Raw genomic sequence first — 19,419 nt, 5'->3', positions numbered from 1 at the left:
GGGTGAAAGAATGAACAATTTGAACTATTCTTGTGGTACTCATTTATCAAGAATAGATTTTCCTCGTTTTAATGGTGATAATGTGAAGCAATGGATTTATCAGTGTGAAACTTACTATGTAATTAATGGCACACCGGAGGAATTGAAGGTTAAGTTGGCAGTGGTTCATTTTGAAGGGAGATCTTTACAATGGCACCATGCCCTTGCTAAGTCTCTATGGACAAGTTCATGGCCAAGTTGGGGGGAATATGTTCAAATGTTGATAGAAAGATTTGGGGAGGTTTGTGATGATCCCATGGTGGAATTGATGAAGTTGAGGCAAAAAGGTCATGTTGCTGACTATCATGAAGAATTCGATGCCATTATTACAAGATTGGAGTTGTCTGAAGAATATACTCTGAGTTGCTTCTTGGGGGGTTTGAAACAGGATGTCCAAATGATGGTTAGAATGTTTCAGCCACAATCGGTGAGAAAAGCTTTTGCCTTGGCCAAGCTGTATGAGTCTGCTAATAATCACAATTCATTCACACATTTTTCTACCAAAGCAAGTAAGCCACCTCTTCTCCCAAAACCTATCAATTCTGCTAAGTCTGTTCTTGCAAGTGAGTCATTGTTGGAATCAGCTAAGGCTAAGCTACCACAGAGGAAAAGTTTGACTCCTGCCTATATGAATGAAAGAAGAGCCAAGGGGCTATGTTACTTTTGTGACACTCCCTTTACACCCGAACATAGTTTGTCTCACAAGAAGCTTCAGTTACATGTTATGGAGGTAGAGGACCAGAGTGAAGATCAAGAACTGGTCAGGGAAATACAACCAGAGACCAAAGATTATGGGCAACCACAGATATCTGTAAATGCTCTTACAGGGATGGCAAGTTTCAGAACAATGAGGGTTACATGCCACTATCACAAAAAACCATTGCACATTCTCATAGATAGTGGAAGCACACATAACTTCTTGGACATACAAAGAGCAAAGACCATTGGTTGCAAGATTGAAGAATTAGATCCATTAATGGTCATGGTGGCTGATGGTAATAAATTGAAGATTTCAACAATTGTGAGGAATTTTTCTTGGACTATTCAGCATACCACTTTCACATCCGATTAGATGTTAATTCCATTAGGATGTTGTGATGTAGTATTGGGAATCGAGTGGTTAGTAACTCTAGGAGACATTACATGGAATTTTGACAAGTTAACTATGGATTTCAAGGTTCACGGGAGGAGGCATGTTCTTAGAGGGTCTTCCACTGGTGGAATCAAAACCATTAAGAACCAACAATTGGAGAGAATCTGGTCTGAAGGAATCCACTTGTCTATGCTACAGGTTTGCACCATAGAAGGAGGGTTGTTTCAATCTCTCACCACTCATGCAGAACAACCTCCACTTCTAAGGGAAATTGCACATGTCATAGATAGGTTTGCCAAAGTTTTTGAAGAACCTACTCAATTACCCCCTATGAGAGTGGGTCACAACCATCAAATTCCACTACTCCAGGGTAGTAATCCAGTAAATAAGAGGCCCTACAGGTATGCTAAACACCAAAAAGACATCATTGATAATTTGGTGCAGGACATGTTATCATCTGGCATAATTCAGAATAGTTGCAATTCTTATGCTAGTCCAGTGGTGTTAGTGGGCAAAAAGGATGGCTCTTGGAGGTTATGTGTGGACTATAGAGAGTTAAACAAAGGCACAGTGAAAGACAGATTTCCTATACCTTTAGTAGAGGACCTCATGGATGAATTACATAGGTCAACAATTTTCTCTAAATTGGATCTTAGAACTGGCTACCATCAAGTAAGGATGGATTCCTCTGACATTCACAAAATAGCATTCACGACTCATGATGGGCATTATGAATACTTGGTGATGCCTTTTGGTTTGACAAATGCTTCGGCTACATTTCAGGGACTTCTGAATGCGGTTTTGTAAGTTCCTCAGAAAATTTCTTCTTGTCTTTTTTGATGATATTTTGATATATAGTAAGACATTGGATGAGCATCTATATCACCTCTCAAGAGTTTTGTTGATAATGGAAGAGAACTGCTTGTTTGCTAAAATGTCCAAGTGTTACTTTGGAGTGGAGAAGGTAGAGTATTTGGGTCACTTCCTTTCTAGAGAAGGTGTCTCAACTAACCCTGCTAAAGTTACTGCTGTTAAGGATTGGCCACTACCTAGTACCTTGAAACAGTTAAGAGGGTTTTTGGGTCTTGCAGGCTACTACAAAAGGTTTGTGAAGGGGTATGGTGGAGTAGCCAAACCACTCACTGAGATGCTCAAGAAAGATAGTTTCTCTTGGACACCTGAGGCAAAGAATGCTCTTGAGCAGCTTAAGGAATTGTTGATCACTACTCTAGTGCTTGCCCTGCCTGATTTTTCTAGGCCATTTGTAGTTGAGGTGGATGCTTCAGGGACTAGTTTGGGGGCTGTGTTAATGCAAGACCACCATCCAATAGAATATGTTAGTAGAGCTTTGAGTGTTTAACAACAATCATTCTCTACTTATGAGAAGAAGTTAATGGTTGTAGTGTTTGCTGTCCAAAAGTGGAGACATTACTTGTTGAATAGACATTTCGTTATCAAGATTGATCATCGCAGTTTATAATACATGATAGATCAAAGATTGACGACTGCTTTTCAATAAAAATGGTTGGTTAAGTTGATGGAGTTTGATTTTGCTATTGAATACAAGCAAGGAAAGGAGAATATAGTAGTTGATGCTCTATCTAGAATGGAGACTTGTAATGCTTTGTTGGTTCATCAAGTTAATTCTACACTACTAGATAGAATTAAGCAGTCATGGCATACAAATGAAGGTTTATCTTGACTAATGAGTCAGCTCCAAACTGATTTGGGTGTCCACAGACATTACAATTTGATTCTGGGTGAGCTTAGAAGGAAGGGCAAGTTGGTTATTAGCAAGGATCAACAACTTAGGGATGACATTTTGGAGTGGTTGCATAATACTGCAACAGGTGGCCACTCTGGTAGAAATGCCACAATTCAGAGAGTCAAATCTGGAGTTTATTGGAAAGGACTGAACAAGGATGTGAGGAAATTTATTCTCAATTGTCCAACTTGCCAGAGGTGCAAATATGAAACTACTACCTCACCAGGGTTGCTTCAACCATTGCCTATACCAGACCAGGTATGGCAGCATATTACTATGGACTTTATTGAGGGATTGCCTATATCTTGTGGGAAGCAGGTTATTTTTGTGGTTGTGGACAGACTTAGTAAGACTGGTCACTTCATAGCCTTATCTCATCCTTACACTGCTGCTAGTGTTGCCCAAGCATTCCTAGATAATGTGTTCAAGCTTCATGGTTACCCTGATTATATCACGAGTGACAGAGACCCCATCTTCATCAGCAAATTTTGGCAAGATTTGTTTGCTTTGCAAGGGGTTCATCTCCAACTCTCTTCTGCATATCATCCTCAGACTGATGGCCAATCTGAGGTGGTTAATAGATGTTTAGAGACATATTTGCGGTGTATGTATTCTGATACTCCACAACAATGATGCAAATGGTTATCCTTAGCTGAATAGTGGTATAACACCACTTTCCATACATCCATTAAAGCAATCCCTTATGAGATAGTTTATGGTCAACCACCTCCTACGTATTTGCCTTATCTTCCTGGTGAACCCAAGGTGGAACTAGTGGATAGAAGCCTGAATCGAAGAGATGAGATGTTGAGGCTCTTAAAATTTTATTTAAAAAGGGCACAAGAGAGAATGAAACAAATTGCAGATAAGCATAGATTGGATCGACAATTCTTGGTGGGTGATTTGGTTTATGTTAAGCTTCATCCCTATATGCAGATTATAGTTGCTAATAGGAGTAATTCTAAACTTGCACCAAAGTTTTTCGGTCCGTATGCCATTGTTAGAAAGATTGGCATGGTGGTTTATGCTTTGGATCTTCCAGCAAACTCCAAAATTCATCCAGTGTTCCATGTATCTCAGCTCAAAAAACATGTGGGCTCGGTGGTGACTTCAACCAATCTTCCTGTTTCAGCTGAGTTAGTCAATGTGGACAGAGAACCTGAATGTATTTTAGACAGGATGACAGTGAAGATGAGAGGGAAAGCAGTCACTAAGGTGTTGGTCAAATGGAAGCACCAATTCAAGGAAGATGCAACTTTGGAGTTTTACTTTGATTTGAAAAAGAAGTTTCCATTTTTCAATCGTTGAGGACAAGGATTTGCTTTAGGGGGAATATTGATAAGGAATATTTTGTTAGAGGGTAGTTAGATGATACTTGTAAATGTTTCCTTTTTTAGAAAGTTGTTGGTTGACAGTTAAGTCAGTTAGCTATAAATAGCAACTGTAACCGTTTTTGATCATATAACAATTTTTCCAGAATTCCAATCTTCTTGTAATCTTTTCTCCCAAATTCCAATACACAATCTTAGAATCCTTTCTCGCATAGGAATCCCTGTTTTCTTTCTCAATCTTCTTCTTTGAATTCTCTTAATTCCTAGAACTACAATTCCAACCTTAACAAAAATACATACAAATACCATTGCACAATGCAATAAATATTAAGCAGGAATATTAGTATATCATAGCATCCTCATGGGGTGCAACCCAATTTTTGTCTGTAAACGGGTCCCACAACTTATTTTGTAATTGTTCATGTTTTTCGGTAAATTAAACAAATTTTCTACTTTTCATTCCAATGGTACAACTTATCTTTTGTCCTTAAATATCTACTTTTAACAACGCTTATTCAAAGAAGTGTTGTTAAATATCTATTTTCTATTTTTAACAAACGTTGTTAAATGTCTATTATCTGAATCCGATGAAAATAAAGTTGTTGCACTTCTTTTCCTTTTCATTGTTGGTTAATTTGTTTTTCTCTTTCTTTTTCTTCATTTTTTTATTATTTTAAGGGTTTTGTGGAAATAAGAACCATACTTTAATTAGAGACTGGTTGTCTATTTACGGACATAGACATATTACTTCCAGGGTACCAAAATTTATGGATGGTCCTTATTTTGTTAAGGACTACCTCCAAAGATGCTCTCATATATCCATTATCTTTATGTGTTCTTTCTTTTGCACATTTGTATCCCACCTTTCTTTAAACATCTAAACATGAAAAGGAAGTTAGAGTTCATAGCATAACATGGGGGGACAAAATCAATGGAATATTAAGTTCTAATACTAGTTACATTGTGATTTTTTTTGGAGAAAATTAACAATTGAATTAAATGCTAAGACCCCATCCTTAATTGAGAAGTGATACCCTATTTCTCAAGCATTTCAATGTTGCACTATGTATATAATAACAGGCAAACATTAACCTCACTACATGGGGTTGACTAGAGGTATTATAAGGTGATATTATTGACCACTTTAGTTTTCATATTCACATATTGTTGGTATAAAACTAGCATGAACTTAATACCAAAAATCTAGCATGAAGGTTAAGGTTAAGGGAAGTTATATTTGTTTATTTGATTTGATACTGATAAAATATAATCTATTTAATCAAGTAGGAAATATGATAAAATAAATAAATACAATTATTTTAATGACAGATTGAATCTTGGACATAAATATATAAATATATTTTTAATATATGTGTCAGTATACAATGTGATATTTTTATAGGGTGTGAGATACATGTTTATATAAATCATATATTTGTGGTCTAGATGTGTATGCAGTGTTCAATTACACTGGTGTTATTTGTGATTATAGTAAACGTGAAATGAAAAATTAAGACATTCCAAGTTGGTAAATTGCAGACGATTTTACCATGCTTATTTTTTTCATTAAAAGAGAAATATAGGAGGACATGAATTGTAGATAAAAAATGCAATGGCATAATAGGAAAACAAGTGTAGTATATATGTCATTAAGGATATGATGTCAACTATAAAGTATTACCAAATGATTGCATGTTTGGATTAAGTACGGATGATTTCTTAAGTTGTATACCCTAGGACAGATTAAAATATTAAGTATTGTGGTAGTTATCTATGATGGAACACCACTCAATAAGCTAAAATGTGTAGGGATAAAAAACATCGAAGATTTTCGATACGGTGGCCCAAACGGGCGAGGAAATAGTCCAGCCTACTGGACCCCCTCGCCTGGGCGAGGCTCCCTCACTTGGGCAAGGAAGAAACAGTAGCCCTAGTCCCCAATTCTTGCCTGAGCGAGGGCCAGACAGGTGTTTCACCTGTTCTGGGCAATTTTGGTCGTCCGAGGATAGTATCTCGCCCAGGTGGGACCCAAAGGGTAATTTTGACCAGTTTTTGGTGGATCTTTTACTTGAGCGACAATCCCCTCACTTGAGCGAGAGCCATTCATGAAATTGAGTCTGTTTTGATGAAATCGTCGCTTTAGCGAGAGGCATGTAATGTTTTTGATTGCTTTTGATTGGTTGATTGGTTAGACAATAATCCTAGCTTAGGTGAGAAGTATATTTAATAATTGGGAGAGATTGTGGCTCGAACGAAGAGCCCGATGCCCAAACCAACAAACTTATACTGTTACATTTGTTCTTGCGCCTTATGCGTGCAAGGATTCTAACGATGATGTCGTGAGAAAGGCAATACCTAAAAAGAATTACATGATACCAGACAGGAAAGTCGTCTGACCGTAAGAGGCTTGGCCATGTGGCCATCTAGAGTAATTCAACGATGGTTTGTAGTGGTAGGGATGTTATTCCTCTATTACGTGATAACGTAAGATCAGGTCCCACAAGAAGCATTCCTTTGGGAGATGTGTTAGGATAGGCCGACGGATATAAAAGAATGATTAAAAGATTTAATCGGCTAACCTCGGTTAGTGTGCATACTCATTACGAATAACGGAGTAGTGGAGAGTAAATTTATGGGAGACGAACGAGCCTCGCGATATTGAGAGAGACATCGATGGTGATGATTCGTCAGCAAAGTCTTGAGAGCGATTCTAGGTGAGACGAGTCCCTTGTATTCCTGGATGAGGTATTCTGTTGGATTGGACAGGTCTTATAGCACGAACTAGAAGATCTCTAACAACCCCTCTTTGAAATCAGGATCAATGAGAGGGATGCCCAAAAGGTGTTTGATAAGTCACCATCCTGAAATGGTTAGTTCTTACTAACAGGTCGATCATATATCCTTGCGATGAATAATTTTTGGTGCGTTCAAATCGGCTTGTTATGGGACATGTACTCTTGGTTATTTCTGAATAGTATATTGGGAGGATATTGGTGTAAGGATGGATGAAATAAACATAGCATTCATGCATACATTGAGAGTGTGAATATTGATTCTCATGATTCGAATTATAACATCATTCATCATTGTGCATTATATTTGTGATCTATATTGTGTATATTATGTATGTATGTCTAGATGTGATATTCCATGTAATTCCATGTCGTTAATGAATAATATTCATTAAATGCATTATTCTCTTTTCTTTTCTTTCTGCTTGTCTTTAGTTCGTGTTCTCGTTCAGATGGACTGTACTGCGAGGATTCGGAGCTATCGATTCTTGATGTCCTAGGAGGGGACATAGAGCAATGACAGATATCGATACACCTACACAGGCCATTGTGCCTTAGAGCTGAAGATGGTTTGTGATGGCTCAACGATGCACTTCCCTTCATACCATGCAGACTTGGAGGCTTCTTTCACTTTACCTGCTCGGAGATTTGCACCTGTTGAACCATCCATTCAGTTTGTGATTCCTCACAGACTCACTGTTGTGTGACCATCTGATAGAAGAAGGAGTTGGGACGATGTGCTCAATTCCCCACCAGGGAGGAGAACTGCTCGATGGATGATGCGTAATCTTTAGGCAAATGCAGGAGCGAAAAGTAAGTCGCGGGGTACGTCCAATGACATGGAAGAGGAGATGGCGGTTGAAGAGGAAGAGTTGGAAGCTGAAGATGAGGACTGTGTGGAGTTAGTATGTATAGAGGTTTCCATTGAGGTGGTGGACCTCTCCTCTGATTCTGAGACGGAGGAATATCACAACGAGTGTCCTAGCACACCTGCTAACACTAGAGCTAGTCACTAGTAGTCATTTCTATTTCTAGTTTGCTTTTCAGATGGGTATCTGTGTAATGTACTTTTAAGGTGTTGAATAAATCGGTCTATTGTGTATATTTCTAGTTTGGCTAAGATTTTATTTTCGCCTTGACTTTTGTATAAACATTTATGTATTTCAATAAAGAATTATTCTACGATATATTACGTGTCTTGTAGTTACCATTAGGTAACGATTGTTGTCTTTTCCGTAATTTATGTTACTTGACGTGATGTCCCGAAAATGGATCAAATGTAAATGGAAGAGTTTTACATTACAAAAAAAATTACCCATTTTTGGGCAATATTATTGGAGAAATTTTCGGGGCGTTACATAAGGCATTAGGTGTCCGATATTAAAATATAATAAATAGCTTGTTAATTATTATGCTAATCTCAAGTCTAAGGAAAATATATATTTCTTCATAAGAATATCCTATTGACTATTCAAATGTAATATATTAATCATTATGAATTTTCCTTTGAGTCAGTTCAACGATCATATCTCTATATACACCATTTATATATGTAATTTAATAAATGAGATCTATTAATCTTTATCTAATAAATACCAATACACATATATTGATCTATTTGGATTAATGATGTCCTAAGCTCAACATTCCTATGATCAAGAACAATTTAGATTAAAATTAGAGTGAATTACACTGACACCCTCTGTGTTTTAGTGAAATTACACAAATCACCCAGACATTTTTAAAACCTACACAAACACCCCTATTTATACATATATATTACACTAACTACCCTTGTAAGAGATATAAGTGTAATTTCTTAAACAAAAATAGTGACGGGTATAATTAAGTCAAACAAAATATGTTATATTGTGGAGACAAGTCCAAAAAGTATAAACTTGATGTATATTAATTATTTTTTATTTGTTACAAACTACATCAATAAGTATAAGGAGGTGTTTAAATTACTCTCATATTATATTGTAACTAACCAAAATAAAGAATAAACATTGACTTTTATATTATTTGAACTTGTCTTCACAATATATCGTATTTTGTTTGACTTAATTACACTTGTCATCATTTTTTATTTAAGAAATTGCACTTATCTATCTTACAAGGGTAGTTATAAAAGATTCATTTCTTATTATTGTAATCTCTATTATAATAACAAGTCTCTAATTTTAATCAATAATCTTTCATATTAATTATTTTGATAAACAATGAATATGATAATGAGGCAATAATAAATACAACTTTATTATTATAAATCAGGCAGATTGGTTTTTTGGCATATCTTATATCCTAACATAAATATATATTAACGATTTTTTTATGTTTTTTGTTATTATACCATGTCTCTGTATTATTTTTATATTTATTATTATTATATTTATATATATAACTTTGAACACTATTTTTTAAAAATTATTAATTATTTAATTTGTCTAAATGAACCAAATTGAGCTGAGCCGAATAGTTCGTGAACTTTAATCAATTTAAACTTAAGCTAAAAAAATAACTCGTACCGAACTCGAGTCGAGTTTTGAGCTTAACAAATCATCATCGAGTTTAACCAAGTTGAGCTCTGGTTCGACTCGATTAGACTCAGTTAGGCTCGTTTCCATCCCTAATATACACCCATCATTTTGTTTGTCAATTGTAGTTAAATTTTAAAAGTAAACTATGTTTTTGTTAACCATTTACAATTATAATAATGGGTCAGTTTTAAAATTAACTTGTATTTTTATTTGAAAATTTATTAAAATTAATGAAAAGTTGTTCAAAGTAGATTCTAGCTATAATGATAAAATTGAGAAAATCTCTAACACAATAAAAATAGTGTGAAATGTATTTGTGGATCTAAATCACTGCACTTGCAATACCTTTTTCCTCAACACCATTTTCACTCTTTTGCGTCTTCCTTATCCCTCTCCACTAAAGCCTGGCATTGCCACTCGACATTGCCATTGCAAGTAGGACTACAACAGTCGCAGCTAAGGCGCGTGTCATTGTGCAGATTTGGTCTATCGAGAGTGTTCGTGAAAGGCCCAATGTATTGGAATATGTCTGTGAAATTCTTATTAGCAAACCAAAGAGGAAAGGACTACAGGACAAAGATTCATTTCTTAAGAGTGTGTTTAAAATGATCTCCCATTATATTTTTAGTGTTGTTCCACATTAATTTTAGCTATAAAAAGTTGATTGATTGCAATTAGCAAACCCAGACTTAAGCTCCTCCACCAAAATGAAACATGAGAATTAGTAAAAATATGACACTTGTACTGTTTTGTTTTATTTTAGAAATATTTTAATAGAAAATAGTAAAATATAATACATGTCAAGATTTTAGAGATTGATATGACTCCTTATACTAAAAGATATTTTATTATCATGAAATATATATATAGAAGCGTCATCTTTTTCCTTCCGGTATATATGTACTTTTATGCACAAGGATAAAACAAAATGATTTTATTTTCAGTAGATCAAATATTGACTATAATTCGTATTTTATCTTGTCAACCAAATTTTATACAATAGTGTATAGTTTACTCAAATGACTAAGTCTTCCATATGCTAATGAACACTTTCAAGTTAATTAGCTAATATTAGCTTAAACTCAGTCTTTTAGTTTTAAGTTAACCTTTACCAACAATGTATTGGTATAATGGTAAAAGATCTTACTAGATCCTAGAATGACCAAAAAATCAAAGGTTCAATTCCAGAGAGCGACACTAATTGGGATTGAAAGTCACACATCCCAAAAGAAATTAATTTCTTACATATACTCTTGGTAGTACAAAAAAACTAACCCTTTAGTTATGTCAAATAAAAGCTATGTTGTACCCAAACTTTTTTTGGTGTGTACAATTTATGTTTATTATTTGTGGGGAAACCTTTCAGCCCACATTTGTAGTTGCTTCAGTTGATTTTCAAGTCTCCTCTATTAATATGTTCCGTAAAAGAATATAATATTTATACACTATCAATATAAAGATTTATGCACGATCAATAAACCATCTAATATTCATTTATATTATTTTTTTAGAGTTAATGATAATAAAACATGAAATATGAATAATGTACTTTAGTATGAATGTGGTACAACAAGCTGTGGTACAATGTGTATCACAACCCTTTACTATGAATTTTGATTACTCAATTAACCAATCAGAATACATTACACAAGATGGTGACTCGACCACAAATGTTATCCTAACCGAATCAATCAGTCTAATCCAATTTTCAAAACATTGTTAGTAATAATTCACTTTGCAGAACATCCAACAACAGCAAGATATCCAAACCTTGCAACATTTCTCAGTCTTCTAAAATTGTATCAGAATATAAAATAGCAACAGATAGAAATTGCAATTAAAGTCTATATCATGCAGTTCACACTCTCATTACTGAATGTGCATTGGATAAATAAATCACACAATATTTTCCCACCACATATATAAGTAAATAGAAGGATCAAGTCAAGATCAGTGTTTCAAAATGCAGAGTGCATAACATGATACGATCTCAATATCTCGGTAGTAGTCAGCCAATGCAGCCACAACAGGTCGAGATTGTGACTACATTGGTCACATCAGACCACAAAAGCCGCAATGCAACCATGGTTTAGAACCCTGATGGTGATAGAAGAAAAAAGAAAAGCCACACTCAAACACTTGCTTGACAGAAGAAAATTAAAATTCGGGGGGAAATGCGATGAAAGGCGCCCACATTTAAGATTCTGGAACAGAGGCTGCTGCCCGTTTGATTGATGCACACTTGATAAGATGATTATAACTCCCCTTTTCCTTAAAAAGCTGGGAGAAATGGTGCTTGCAATACAAAATACCATCAAGGGCTGCATAATTTGATGGTGTTATAGGACAGCCACCATGTGAACACTTGAAACATGATTTGTGATAGGCCTGCCCTTCCACTGTCACCTACACGCAAAATAGTAACAAGAAAACTAAGACACGTGATCAGAGTAACTGTGCAGAAATGCAGATTATAGAATCTGATTTACTCATTCAAGAAACTACCAACAAATAGATTTAATTGAGGATGGCAATGTGTGAATTTAGATATCTGAGTATCTATTATGCAAACTGGCTAGCAGTTATTATAATTCTAACTGAATGTTAAAGGGTGTGGTCTTGAAGGAAAAAATGGAATGTACGAGGGGAGTAGGATCACTTGAATATCCTACACAGTTATAGCTTTATATCTCTGTTATGATATCATGTTGATAAAGAATCATTTATGAGTACACTAGAGTTTTTCACAAGATCTCTTGGCTGCAAATGAGCAGGACAGAAGTTGATGCCAACATTGCAGTGTTTTCCTAAGACTAAATAAAGGGCCAGTGCATAGCAAGCCCGACATGGTCACTGCGGCTGTAGAGTGTGATAGGATGTTAGGCTCCAATTGCAAAGTATGGGACTTGAGTACTACATTAGAAGTATGGGACCACAATGTTTATTTGGCCTTGGCTCCCCAAGCACCATGGCTAGCTTTTGTAGTATGCTTCTCTTAAGGTTCATATAGGTACTACACTCATTTAAGATGAAGCCGGCTCCTTACTAGAGACGAGAAAAGTGATGATTCTTCTAAAGCTTTCAATTAAATCATGGTCAATGAACCTTAGCTAACTTGGATCAGACACCCGTTTTTGTTGAAGTCATAGAACTACCAGTCAAGTTTGAACTCAGATGGGAGCGAAGTTTATACCCCCTCCCAGTGACAGGATTTTATGCCAGCCTTCTTTATTCCCGCTTATCCTCTCACAACTTTCAAGTGATACTGATGATGCTAAATGTTTTGGTCACTGACAATAACATACAGCTAGAGGAGGATACTCCTGGAATCTATAGGATCCAAATGTGAATAATAACAAAGACCCATGTTGTTAAGCCCTAAACACCCACATGCTCATTTTTTTACAAAGATATTGTGACCCTAGATTGAATATCAACAACTAATTCGTTTCTTGGATATTTTTTGAATCATACCTTTTCCAATGGATAAGCAGTTTTCCCACATGTAGCACACTTTTCCTGTGTTCCAGAAAACATGCTTGCAGCTCTGCTACGGGACCTTGTCTGTAATAAACACAAAAAATGTGAAATACTAAACGCCATAGATCTATTTACAAAAAGCCTGATTGGAATAAAGTACGAAAAATACAAAATAAACTATTTTACCAGCTCAGGAGTTGCCTTATCAGCAGGCTTTGGAGCTGTTCAAAATGAAATTATGACCGATTACAGAGGCATCTCATATAAAAATCACAAACATAGCTCGATCGATTAAGAAGAAAGAGACATACATGACTGGAAGTTCTTGCTGAATGTGCCTGTCTCCTTGAAAAGCTGCTCATAATGAGGCTTACAGTAAAGAACACCTTCCATCGAAGAATAGTTGCTCAGCTGAAACATAAAAATCATCAAAACAATTGAGTAAACTGTAAAAAGGGTAAAATCAGATACAAAAACTTTAACCGAAAAGGTGTTCAGAATCCTAATAGAAATCGATCTAAGCCATAACAGTAATCAAGTGAAGATTTTACACTATTGATATTCTTACCTTGCACACCCCATTTATTCTTTTCGGATGAAAAATCATAAAGTCATGCTTTTTCTATAAGCCAACTTACATCAAGTAAAATTCTAAGAATAATTTTATATGGGTGAAAATCAGCGTAAAATAAAAATCCAAATTTATAAGTGCAGAACTATATTCATATGCTATCAAATCAATGATGCAGATAAGCAAAAAAAACAAAGAGATTTGAAAGACAAAAAAAAGTACCTTCAATGTTCCTTTGCAGTGAGAGCATCTGAAACAAACTTTATGATAAGCAGTGCCATCAGCAGATAACTGATCAACAGGATACACAGTTTTCTCACAAGCCTTACACTTTTGTTGTGTTCCAATAAAAGACATAGCTTTAGCCTTTTTGGATCTAAATTCACCACAAATTGTTAATGGATCCAGTTCAGAGAATACATTTTATTATTAGATTTTTAAGATGAAAGAAAAAGAAGAAAAACCCATTTCAGCAAATGATCAAAATTAAAACTTCAGAGTAAAAAGATAAACTTTTGGAAAAGGAAAGTCAAATGGGTATTACAGTGAGTACCTTGTGAAGGAGAAAGGGAATGTTGTGATCTATAGTTGAAGATAGAGATAGAGAGAGAGAGAGAGAGAGAGAGAGAGAAAGAGAGAGAGAGAAAGAGAGAGAATGATAGATTTTGAAGGTGAGAGAGAAAAGCAACTTCACACACAACTCATAGTTGAAAACAGGTTATGAGTTGGGAATGGGAGGATGAATCTTATTGTCTATATATATATATATATATATATATAGATATATCATGGTTCATGGATAGCATAATTTTTATTTTTTGTTGAATGTATTTACTGTTGGCCAAAATATTTACCTACTATTATTATATTATTTATTATTTACCATTGAGTCATATTTAAAAAATCAATTTTAATTAAATATGAAGGATATAAAATATAATATTAATATAAAAATATTTTATTATCTCTGCATTGAATTCAATACTAAGGAGTGTAAATTGATTACACCAACCTCATTCTTTTCCTTATACAAAGAATATTATTATAAAAAAATTTATAACTACTTATATATATAATTCTAATATTTTTATAAATAAATATTTAGAATATATATATAGATAATTATACTATTTTTACTTATCAAATTTTAGAAATATTTATATTTTTATATTAGAGAATATAGAACCTAGAATATTTATTCATTTTATTTTTAATATTATTTTTAATTTTAATATTATAAACAATTTTATTTTATTTGAATTGTTCAAATTGTATAATCATCAATAATTGACATTGGTAAACAGCCCAAAACAATTTGATTATAATTTAATTTGTGACAATCATAAGTCGTGGAAAGTTCATATTCTTCAATACATAAACATTCTTTTTGTAATTTTTTATTTATTTGTCAACGTGAGTAAGAAAGGAAGGAAGTTTTTTTGCATGGAAAGAAATTACTAATTATTTTAATGAACAAGATATTCTCTATTATTGTAGAAACAAATATTTGATTTTACTTATATTTTTATGATAAAAGTGTTATTATATTATATATAAAATGATAAAAATGTATTATTATGTTTTCCTTTGTTCTTTGTAATATTTGTTTCCTCATTAATGAAGAATATACTTATTCGATGCTAATAGACAATGAATGATCATGTTCAGTACTAAAGTGTAAATATTTTTTACAATATTAATAAATTATCTATTACTTATAAGTTAATTGTGATTGATTTTTAAATAAACTTACATTAACAACATAAAAAACTTAGTGAATGTAGATAGATTTTAAACTTCCTTGTTAATACACCGGTGAAAATATCGTTGGTGGCTTTTTGTGTCGTCCCAATTTCTCAATACCATAGGAGAAACAACAAACTCAGTAATTGGAAGTTTGGAAAGAATTCAGGATAGGATAGACCTTTTTCCTTTAACAAATCATTAATGAATTAAATTTTTGTGAAATAGAATATGTCATAAAGTTAATCAACATAGGAGAAAAAAACAGAAAAGGATTGAGAGAAGAAAAAATAAATTTCATTTCATTTGTTAATATATTATTCCTGCGAGCAATATTTATTGATGTATTATTTATATGACCGACATTTATTATGTGAGACAGTCACATACCCAAAAAAAATAGATCATTATTCATAGGATAAGAATATAACATTGGTTATATCAAATACATAAAAAGTAAGTCATGCTTTTATATTAAAAGTCAGCTTTTATAAAATATCTCATAAAGAAAATAATTAATAGGAATTAATTATAAAATGTCCTTTAATTGATAAACATCTACATATCAATATTTTATAATACTAATCCACGTGGTTGTTTATTACAGAAATAACATGACTGATTAAAATATTACTAGGACAAATGTTGAAGAACAAAAACTTAGTGAAAGAAAGATCTGCATCAACTTTGATACATAAATAGATGACTCATTAAAACATTGTGAGAAAACTGATTGAGATAAAACCATGAAAAAAGGGAAAAAGAGTGCAATATGTATTATTGTGACAAAACTCAATGAGATATGTATTGTCCCATGTGATCATTGCACAAGGCCCATAGTTAGCAGAGCTCAATTTTTCAATTACAGAGATAATCTAATTTTTTATACTTTTTACTCTTATATAAATTTTTTTACTCTTTATACTGTAACGCCCCGAAAATTATTTCATATTTAATATATTTAATCTCTTAGAAAAATGAGTAATTTTTTTATTTTTTTTCTTTCTTTTATATAACCTATTACTTACAAATCATTTTCACTTTTACCTTATTCCATTTTCAATACGTCACATTTTCAAATATTACGGAAATAAAATTCTTAATATATTGAAGATAATTAAATGAACACAATTATTTTCTGAATACTTCTCATTCATAAAATTCTTGAATAAATACAGAATTGTTTACAGGGCGAAATCTAATCATCGCCACAAATAAAAAAAACTGAAAATACAAAGAAAATAATGCCGGAACATTAGCATTACAAAACGTACCTCACATAAAAAACAAAAGAGAAACCTCCTAAACCGGAGGTGCAGTGGAAGTCTCGCTAGGGTCTTCCTCCACCTCCGAGTCAGAAGAGATCTCAATGACCTCAACTGAATCTTCTATGCAGATAAGCTCTACACAGTCGACGTTGTCTTCCTCCTCCTCCATTTCATCCGCTCCCCAATCCATCGAGGGGTCTGAGGTGTACCCCCTTGGCATGGCCCCGTCTGTCTCTCTTGACGCCAATCTTGATGATGAGAATCCTATTTGGGGCCAAGTCCTAACAACTTCTGGTATGCCTCGAGCTTCAGCCGGTACAGAAAGTCCGACGGCTGCAGAGCTTCAATCGGGCAAAGTGAATGATATCTCCCGAACTGTGTAGTAAGGTGGAAGATGTAGAACTGAGCCATTGCTTACCCAATCCAGCTCTAGGTCGCAAGGACCTGTGTAAGTGTGTCGATTACCCTCAACACTCCATGTCCCCTCATGGGACATAGTGAAGTGATAACCTCAGATCAGTGTTGTTTTTTTATTTTTTTTCTTTCTTTTATATAACCTATTACTTACAAATCATTTTCACTTTTACCTTATTCCATTTTCAATACGTCACATTTTCAAATATTACGGAAATAAAATTCTTAATATATTGAAGATAATTAAATGAACACAATTATTTTCTGAATACTTCTCATTCATAAAATTCTTGAATAAATACAGAATTGTTTACAGGGCAAAATCTAATCATCGCCACAAATAAAAAAACTGAAAATACAAAGAAAATAATGTCGGGGCAGAACATTAGCATTACAAAACGTACCTCACATAAAAAACAAAAGAGAAACCTCCTAAACCGGAGGTGCAGTGGAAGTCTCGCTAGGGTCTTCCTCCACCTCCGAGTCAGAAGAGATCTCAATGACCTCAACTGAATCTTCTATGCAGATAAGCTCTACACAGTTGCCGTTGTCTTCCTCCTCCTCCACTTCATCTGCTCCCCAATCCATCGAGGGGTCCAAGGTGTACCCCCTTGGCATGGCTTCGTCTGTCTCTCTTGGCATCGATCCTGATGATGAGAATCTTGTTTGGGGCCAGGTTCTAACAACTTCTGGTATGCCTCGAGCTTCAGCCGGTATAGAAAGTCTGACGGTTGTAGGTCTTCGGTCGGGCAAAGTGAATGATGCCTCCTAAACTGTGTAGTAAGGTGGAAGATGCAGAACTGAGTCATTGCTTACCCAATCCAGCTCCAGGTCGCAAGGACCTGTGTAAGTGTGTTGATTACCCTCAACACTCCATGTCCCCTCCTAGGACATAGTGACAGATCAGTGTTGATAGGTCCATCTGAACATACATACAAATACACCAGAAGAAAAGAGAGAGAGTAAAACATCTATGAAAAACTTGTCATCGACATCGTGGCTAAACCGGAGGTGCAGTGGAAGTCTCGCTAGGGTCTTCCTCCACCTCCGAGTCAGAAGAGATCTCAATGACCTCAACTGAATCTTCTATGCAGATAAGCTCTACACAGTCGACGTTGTCTTCCTCCTCCTCCATTTCATCCGCTCCCCAATCCATCGAGGGGTCTGAGGTGTACCCCCTTGGCATGGCCCCGTCTGTCTCTCTTGACGCCAATCTTGATGATGAGAATCCTATTTGGGGCCAAGTCCTAACAACTTCTGGTATGCCTCGAGCTTCAGCCGGTACAGAAAGTCCGACGGCTGCAGAGCTTCAATCGGGCAAAGTGAATGATATCTCCCGAACTGTGTAGTAAGGTGGAAGATGTAGAACTGAGCCATTGCTTACCCAATCCAGCTCTAGGTCGCAAGGACCTGTGTAAGTGTGTCGATTACCCTCAACACTCCATGTCCCCTCATGGGACATAGTGAAGTGATAACCTCAGATCAGTGTTGATAGGTCCATCTGAACATACATACAAATACACCAGAAGAAAAGAGAGAGAGTAAAACATCTATGAAAAACTTGTCATCGACATCGTGGAATTACACGAATAATACACCAAGACAACACACGAGTACAGATATATCATGTGATCATACAATCATATAATAACGATGAATAAAGTATAAAACTCGAGAATTTAGAATCAATATCGAAGAATATCATGTATTCAATGATCGCACTATTCGGAAATAACCGAGAGTACAGTTCCCAAAACAAGCCGATTTGATCGCACTAAAATTATTCCTCGCAAGGATATATGATTGATCTGTTCCAATGTAACTGTTCATTTTAGGATGGTGTCGTATCAAACACTTTCTAGGCATCCCTCTCATCGATCCTGATTGCAAAGAGGGGTTGTCAAAGATCGTCTAGTTTGCGCTATGAGCATTGTTCGGTCCAACAAAATACCTCATCCAGGAATACATGAGACTCATCTCACCTAGACTCTCCCTGAAGACTTTGTTGACAAATCATCGCCATCAACGTCGTCCCTCTCAACATCTCAAGGCTCATTCGTCTCCGTACATTTTTTACCATGGATATGCACCCTAACTGAAATTAGCAAATTATGTCTTTTAATCCATCTTTTCTAGCGATCTGCACATCCTAAGACATCTCTCATCGGGAATGCTTCTAGTGGGTCCCGATCTTAACATATAAACAAAAAGAGAATAATTTTGACACCATTACGAACCATCGTTGAATTATCCTAGACGGCTCTCAAGCCAAGCCTCTTACGGTTAGACGATCTCGCTGCATGGGTACAACATAATACTTCTCAACACCACTGAGAACCATCGCTGAATCATCCTGGACGACTCCTCTAGCCAAGCCTCTTAC

General features: G+C 35.0%; 2 protein-coding genes across 2 annotated transcripts; one reads left to right on the top strand and one right to left on the bottom strand.

Moving 5' to 3' along the window:
• LOC109344538 (uncharacterized mitochondrial protein AtMg00860-like) lies at positions 2,040-2,492 on the top strand. The gene has a single exon (XM_019583302.1). The coding sequence runs from the start codon at positions 2,040-2,042 to the stop codon at positions 2,490-2,492; it is 453 nt and encodes a 150-aa protein (XP_019438847.1).
• Positions 11,388-14,325, bottom strand: LOC109345086 (LIM domain-containing protein WLIM2b-like). The gene is made up of 6 exons (XM_019583866.1): positions 14,165-14,325; positions 13,834-13,987; positions 13,352-13,451; positions 13,227-13,261; positions 13,035-13,124; positions 11,388-11,966 (listed from the first exon to the last, which is right to left on the bottom strand). The coding sequence occupies exons 2-6, from the start codon at positions 13,966-13,968 to the stop codon at positions 11,757-11,759; spliced, it is 570 nt and encodes a 189-aa protein (XP_019439411.1). The 5' UTR covers positions 13,969-13,987; positions 14,165-14,325; the 3' UTR covers positions 11,388-11,756.

This window comes from Lupinus angustifolius, chromosome LG04 (assembly GCF_001865875.1).
Source record: "Lupinus angustifolius cultivar Tanjil chromosome LG04, LupAngTanjil_v1.0, whole genome shotgun sequence".
NCBI classification, from domain to species: Eukaryota; Viridiplantae; Streptophyta; class Magnoliopsida; order Fabales; family Fabaceae; genus Lupinus; species Lupinus angustifolius.
This window is presented reverse-complemented; position numbering and strand designations above follow the sequence as displayed.

Coding starts and splice junctions, on each gene's coding strand:
- LOC109344538 (XM_019583302.1), top strand. CDS start 2,040: ATGGAAGAGAACTGCTTGTTTGCTAAAATGTCCAAGTGTTACTTTGGA.
- LOC109345086 (XM_019583866.1), bottom strand. CDS start 13,968: ATGTCTTTTATTGGAACACAACAAAAGTGTAAGGCTTGTGAGAAAACT. Junction 13,452..13,833: donor ACTGCAAAGGAACATTGAAG/GTACTTTTTTTT, acceptor TTTATGTTTCAG/CTGAGCAACTATTCTTCGAT. Junction 11,967..13,034: donor CTGCTTATCCATTGGAAAAG/GTATGATTCAAA, acceptor TTTTGCGTGTAG/GTGACAGTGGAAGGGCAGGC.